This window comes from Bison bison, unplaced genomic scaffold, assembly GCF_000754665.1.
Source record: "Bison bison bison isolate TAMUID 2011002044 unplaced genomic scaffold, Bison_UMD1.0 scf7180017864471, whole genome shotgun sequence".
NCBI classification, from domain to species: domain Eukaryota; kingdom Metazoa; phylum Chordata; class Mammalia; order Artiodactyla; family Bovidae; genus Bison; species Bison bison.
Genome location: NW_011495032.1, coordinates 1,201,604 through 1,209,057, shown reverse-complemented (window position 1 = coordinate 1,209,057; position 7,454 = coordinate 1,201,604). Strand labels below are relative to the sequence as shown.

Sequence of the window (7,454 nt, the reverse complement as noted above, 5' to 3'; positions counted from 1 at the left end):
GTTGTTTTCTTCTATTTCATTGCATCGATTGCTGAAGAAGGCTTTCTTATCTCTTCTTGCTAGTCTTTGGAACTCTGCATTCAGATGCTTATATCTTTCCTTTTCTCCTTTGCTTTTTGCTTCTCTTCTTTTCACAGCTATTTGTAAGGCCTCCCCAGACAGCCATTTTCCTTTTTTGCATTTCTTTTCCATGGGGATGGCCTTGATCCCTGTCTCCTGTACAATGTCACGAACCTCATTCCATAGTTCATCAGGCACTGTATCTATCAGATCTAGTCCCTTAAATCTATTTCTCACTTTCACTGTATAATCATAAGGGATTTGATTTAGGTCATACCTGAATGGTCTAGTGGTTTTCCCTACTTTCTTCAATTTAAGTCTGAATTTGGCAATAAGGAGTTCATGGTCTGAGCCACAGTCAGCTCCTGGTCTTGTTTTTGCTGACTATATAGAGCTTCTCCATCTTTGGCTGCAAAGAATATAATCAATCTATTTTCGGTGTTGACCATCTGGTGATGTCCATGTATAGAGTCTTCTCTTGTGTTGTTGGAAGTGGGTGTTTATTATGACCAGGGCATTTTCTTGGCAAAACTCTATTAGTCTTTGCCTTGCTTCATTCCATATTCCAAGGCCAAAGTTGCCTGTTACTCCAGGTGTTTCTTGACTTCCTACTTTTGCATTCCAGTCCCCTATAATAAAAAGGACATCTTTTTGGGTGTTAGTTCTAAGAGGTCTTGTAGGTCTTCATAGAACCATTCAACTTCAGCTTCTTCAGCGTTACTGGTTGGGGCATAGACTTGGATTACTGTGATATTGAATGGTTTGCCTTGGAAATGAACAGAGATCATTCTGTCGTTTTTGAGATTGCATCCAAGTACTGCATTTCGGACTCTTTTGTTGACCATCATGGCTACTCCATTTCTTCTGAGGGATTCCTGCCCACAGTAGTAGATATAATGTTTAACTATTAGCCAATTTCACAAAACTAGTTCTGTTAGATCCAGAATTCAAACCAAAGTGTATCTTATGTAAACTCTTGCTTTAATAAATGAATAAGTGCATGACAAAATAAATGCAACCATCCTGTATTTTTATTACTGGGGCAAGTTGGGAAGGGTTTTGCAGAGTGAGTAACCAACCCTATAGGTCTTTGTTATACCAATATCCCAAAGACACCAAAGTATCACTGTGGCCTCAAAGAGTCAACAACTAGGAAAAGGATACTAGACTCAGACAGAAAAAAATTAAGGAGAAACACAGAGGCATTTTATGAAACTAATTTCTTCCATTTGGTTAACAGTCACCAATAGAAGCAGTTAAGGCATGTCATTCAGTTTTTAATAATTATGTCAAAATTTCTATGTTTAAGTGAAACACTGCACCAAACATAAGCTCATTTTCCTTTAACAAAGATTCTTGGCAACTGGCAACAACTCATAGCCATCACACCATTCATTACACTGTCTTGCAGATGCACAAATGAGGCTGTAAGAGAAAATTCCTAAGGAGAATGATAGATAAACCAGTTCTTATCAGGAATGCTTTTTCTATCTTTGTTTAAAATTCTCTTTCCCTCCTCTTTCCTCTTTCCTGATTCCCTCAAATTCTTTCTCCAGCTCTTCATATGTTAAATAACAACTATGAACTAAATTTTTGGAAATCTATATATTTGGAACAATGGATACTGCAATTTGTATAATTAGCCACAATAATTAGTTGACTAAATGAACCTGTGAAAGAGGTCATTTTGTTAATCAAATATTGTACATGAGGAGATAAATTCAACATTTTTAAAGGGTTTGTAAATAACAAAACTGGGACAGGAAGTGAAGTTATAAATACATAGTCTTTAACAACAGGCTGTAACTGCATAATTTGGACTAGCTTTATCTATTTTTGGACTAGTTATAGGTATAAGAAATGATTATTTTTTATAATGCTGAGCCTTATACAGTGACCAGTCTTTGAGCAAGCTAGTTGGATGGGTTGTAGCACCATGACAAAATTTTTTGTTCCTGGAAGGCAGTTTGTGAGTTTAAAATGTGAGCAGCCTTTCTCTGCCTTCTGTAATAGCACCTACCAAAGAGCAGTAAAATTCCAAGTACTGAAATAAATACCAGTGAAGAATTAAACATACTGATAATTTACATAATAGAATTCAACCATTTAATATAAAGAACAAAATTTAAAGAGTAATGCAAGAGCAGCTTGGAGAGTATCTTTAGACAGAAACTAGGAATGTAAAAACAACAGAGAAAGAAGAGAGGAAGAAATTTGAGGTATCATACTCAGAGGCTTAGCTCATTTTCTTTTGATCTAAATCTCTTTGTCCATCACATCCTCCCTTCCCACCATCAATACAGTTGAGCTATCTCCTACATATGGAAACTTCCAGACTCTACTCCCTCATCTCCATTTGCAATAAAAGTCAAATATGCTCCATATTTATTAAAGTAACAATCATAATAAGTCTCTCAGTAGCAATAGAGACCAAAGATCTCCTTAGCATTCCATATATATATATATATATATACACACACACACATATATATTTTATATTCCAATGTCCCCAAAATATCTTGCATGATATTTAAACCACAAAATGACTGTGCCATTTGCAAAATGTCTGGTTATGCATTTTTTTATTCCAACCAATGTTAATGTGTCCTAAGATACCATATAAGATTATCCTCTTTAGATATTTCAATGTGAAATTATCATCCACAATACCACCATAAGAGAGTAATAAAGACAGATTACCTGGGGTTAAGAGGATGACTGACATAGTGATGAGTGAGCATACAACTAAAATCACCAGCAGGGCAATAGCAATTCCCTTCCAGTTTCTCTGTGGAGGGCTGTTACTTCCCAGTTCCTACAGAGAGAGAAAAAAAAGAAGTTTCATAATTACACATGTTTCAAGAGAAATGTATTCATAAAGGAATGATTCAGTGCATGGAAGAATCACAGTTTGAAAACTGATTAGAATCCTTTTCCTCTTCAGTGGCTCATTTAATTATTCAAAGGTGCATGTATTATAAATGGCTATCTTATGAGGGGCAATCTTACTTCTCCAAGAGATAAACCAGCAGAGCTTTATGCCTGCTGTCCAAAATGTGGATGGCATTAAAATACATTGACTATAAACACTAGAATGATTGCCAAAATACTCTGCAAAATAATATGGAAATAAAGTGTGCCCATTTACATTTTTCTTGCTACAATGGACCCTACAATGAGGATTTAAATATTAATATTCCTAAAGCACTATAGACTACTTTTTTAACTGGTAAAGGGGTAAAAAAAAGATTAGTGATGGGAAAATAATTCAAAATCCCCCCTCAATGCAGACCGGTGCACATTAGTCAATATAAAAAGTCCTCTTTTACCACTACTCATAAAAATCAAGAGGATGTAGTAACTAAATTAAACAATTGCTTCCATAGCAATAGATAACAACATCTTCTCCCTGGGCAGCACGCATAATATTGGCAAGAAGGTATGACTGACAGAGAAGGAGAAACTTGAGCATCTTTTACTATATGCATAGTAAAACTTTACAATTTTCAGATCTGTGTTCCATTCTGTTGACTAGAAATATATGAGCATCATTCACCAAAGTAAAGCATAGACTACCCTGATTTGAAATACATGCCAGATTTTCTTTACAATAAAGTTTATAAAACACTAAGTTTCTTGTTTCTTTCTCCCTACCCCAATTCCCAATTTCTTTTACTCCATTCCCAATAAAACCTTCTTTATTGAAAAATAGTCAAATGATTTGGGGACAAATGAAACAAAACATAAAGGTTTCCAGTTCACAGTGTATACACAAATCATCCAAGAAGCCCCAGTCTTTCTTTAAAAAAGATAAGTAAAATATGATATAAACATTTGATAAACTATAAATGGGTTATTGTGACTCACAGTTTAAAGCACTAAAGCCAATTTTCACATAGTGACAGTGGCACTCAATTCTGCCATAAACTCTTTGGACTTAAAAACTAGGTCCTAAATAAATGCTAGAATAAACCATGCATAGAGGGTGTTTTCTTAATGTTTACCCCTTCTCAGATCAGTACATTTAGGTTTATCTTTCATTCTGATGAACCAAATCCAGCAGAAGTCAATCTCACTCCTTTTTCTAAAATGGTTCATGCCACACCTCTTGTTCATGCTTATTAATGCTTACTGTTCAATACCTCTACCCTTCCTGCATTTTGGTTAGAATTTCCATTTATAAACTTATTCCATATAAGTTGAGACAGTAGATTATCAAATCATTAGCATTAAAGTAACAACATTAAGCAGAGAAGGCAATGGCACCCCACTCCAGCACTCTTGCCTGGAAAATCCCATGGGCAGAGGAGCCTGGTGGGCTGCAGTCCATGGGGTCACTAAGAGATGGACACGACTGAGCGACTTCACTTTCACTTTTCACTTTCATGCATTGGAGAAGGAAATGACAACCCACTCCAGTGTTCTTGCCTGGAGAATCCCAGGGATGGGGGAGCCTGGTGGGAGGCCATCTATGGGGTTGCACAGAGTCAGACACAACTAAAGCAACATAGCAGCAGCAGCAGCAGCAGCAACATCAAGACAAACAATACAGTTTCCCAGGTTGCTCAGTGGTAAAGAATCTGCTTGCCAATGGAGGACACACGGGTTTGATCCCTGGTCCGAGAAGGTCCCACATACCACGGAGCAACTAAATTGGTGTGGCACCACTACTGAGTCTGTGCTCTAGAGCCCATGCTCCACAACAAGAGAAGGCACAGCAATGAGAAGCCTGTGCATTACAACTACAGAGCAGTCCCCGCTCACCACAACTAGAGAGAAACCTGTGCAGCAGCAAAGAAAGACCCAGAACAACCAAAAATAAATTTAAAAAAAGACAAGTAATAGTTGTCCCAGACCAGAAACACTTTTCTAGAATGCAATGTGACTGAAGGTTGATAGGTCAATTTCTTTGTTAGAATCTGTGCGATGTGATGAACAGTTATTTTCCATATGAAGGTTCTACTTAAGACTACTCACAGGGCTTCCCAGGTGGCTTAGTTGTTAAGAATCCATCTGACAGTGCAGGAGAGACAGGTTCAATCTACCCCAGTATTCTTGCCTGGACAGAGAAGCCTGATGGGCTACACAGTCCATGAGGTTACAAGGAGTCAGTCACAACCGAGCTCACATGCACAAGTCAGGTAAGACTACTCTGAAGTAAGAGTGACAGATCAGAGATGCAATGCTCTATGTATTAATAGAACCCTGTGCGTGTATGCATGCTAAGTCACTTCAGACCCTGACTCTTTGCAACTCTATGGACTGTAGCCCACCAGGCTCTCTGTCCATGGGATCTCCAGGCAAGAATACTGGAGTGGGTTGTCATACTCTCCTCCATGGGATCTACCCAACTCAGGGATCAAGCCCACATCTCTTACTTCTCCTGCATTGGCAAGTAAGTTCTTTCCACTAGCACCACCTGGGAAGCCCTGAAAAGAAGGCTAAGATGGGCAAAAAGTTGTGAAATACTCATCTCAAGAACTAAGACAATGAAAAAAGGGGCAACAAACAATAAGAAGTCAGTATCTTGGCCAACAATCACAAGCACTGCCACATTTATTAACTCAAGGGGATGTGTAGGAAAAGGGAAAAAGAGTAACTGTAAGCAATTATAACCGACTGTTCAGTCCAATAAAGGAATCTTGAGAAGGAAATGGCAACCCATTCCATTACTCTTGCCTGGAAAATCCCGTGGATAGAGGAGCCCGGTAGGCTACAGCCCATGGGGTTGCAAACAGTCAGACACGACTGAGCGACTTCACTTTCACTTTCAAAAGAATCAAGAGGAAATTATAATTTTATATCTACTGATTCTGATTTTGATTCACTCACTGAAACTGAAGGTATATAACCAGAAAAATGACTTCAGAGTGAGTTTTTTGGTTTTTGAACATGATATTACTATAATGTCTACCAAACACTGTCTAACAGCAATAATAGATATCTTATGTGTTTGGGTACTGTACTAGACACTTTATAATCACAATCTCATAAAATCCTCACAATAAATAAGTAAAGGTACTATTATTTTGACAAATTTGCACATCAAAAAATGAGATTTAGAGAGATCAATAACAATTACATTCACTCTTAATGAGTAGAATATCTCAAGTTCCAACCCATAAAAGTCTAAGTTCAGAAACCCTGCTCACCCAATAATATGCTGTTCTAGAAGTAAATATTTCTTGAACAGTCCATAAACCAATAAATCAAGGAATAATTTGAGCCTCTACATATTTGACAAATTCACAGTTTTATAAACACTTTTCTGAATTTTGTAATGCTTTCAAATAAATTCATATTTTCCCTAATGGCATAGTAAAAAAATATATACCATTTTAAAAATTGTAAAACATACTTGAGTAAAAAATATTTATCTGGTGTTCATAAAGAGATACACATAAGAATGTCAGGCTCCTCTAAAAATGACCCATCACTACCTAAGGCATCTTCAAGTCCCTGCTTAGGAAAGCAGACTTAATGAACTCTTACTCTCATTCCCTCTTTTCATTCATCTTAAATTCATTACCATTATAATATTTCTCAATCTTGGTTTCATTTACATCACTTTATTCCACAAAGCCTTTGAATGTTTTTATGTTATCTAAAAAATTAAGTGCAAATGTGACAGTCTAGAATAATAATTGTCTAAAGCCAAGATGATGCTGTGCAGGTGCTGTACTCAATATGCCAGCAGATTTGGAAAACTCAGCAGTGGCCACAGGATTGAAAAAAGGTCAGTTTTCATCCTAATCCCAAAGAAAGGCAATGCCAAAGAATGTTCAAACTACCACACAATTGCACTCATCTCATACACTAGTGAACTAATGCTCAAAATTCTCCAAGCCAGGCTTCAGCAGTGCATGAACCATGGACTTCCAGATGTTCCAGCTGGTTTTAGAAAAGGCAGAGGAACGAGAGATCAAATTGCCAACATCTGCTTGATCATCAAAAAAGCAAGAGAGTTCCAGAAAAACATCTATTTCTGCTTTATTGACTATGCCAAAGCCTTTGACTGCATGGATCACAATAAACTGTGGACAATTCTGAAAGAGATGGGAATACCAGACCACCTGACCTGCCTCTTGAGAAACCTATATGCAGGTCAGGAAGCAACAGTTAGAACTGGACATGGAACAACAGACTGGTTCCAAATAGGAAAAGGAGTACATCAAGGCTGTGTATTGTCACCCTGCTTATTTAACTTATATGTAGAGTACATCATGACAAATGCTGGGCTGGAAGAAGCACAAGCTGGAATCTAGATTGCTGGGAGAAATATCAATAACCTCAGAAATGCAGATGACACCACCCTTATGGCAGAAAGTGAAGAAGAACTAAAGAGCCTCTTGATGAAAGTGAAAGAGGAGAGTGAAAAAGTTGGCTTAAAGCCT

General features: G+C 37.4%; 1 protein-coding gene across 2 annotated transcripts in view; it reads right to left on the bottom strand.

Annotated features, from left to right (window-relative positions):
- Nucleotides 1-7,454, bottom strand: part of DPP10 (dipeptidyl-peptidase 10 (non-functional)) — an 814,904-nt gene that overhangs the window by 630,977 nt on the left and 176,473 nt on the right. For both annotated transcript variants that reach the window (XM_010860773.1, XM_010860774.1), the window contains exon 2: nucleotides 2,761-2,875. In XM_010860773.1, the coding sequence (XP_010859075.1) occupies nucleotides 2,761-2,875 (115 nt within the window). The remainder of the gene's footprint in view (nucleotides 1-2,760; nucleotides 2,876-7,454) is intronic.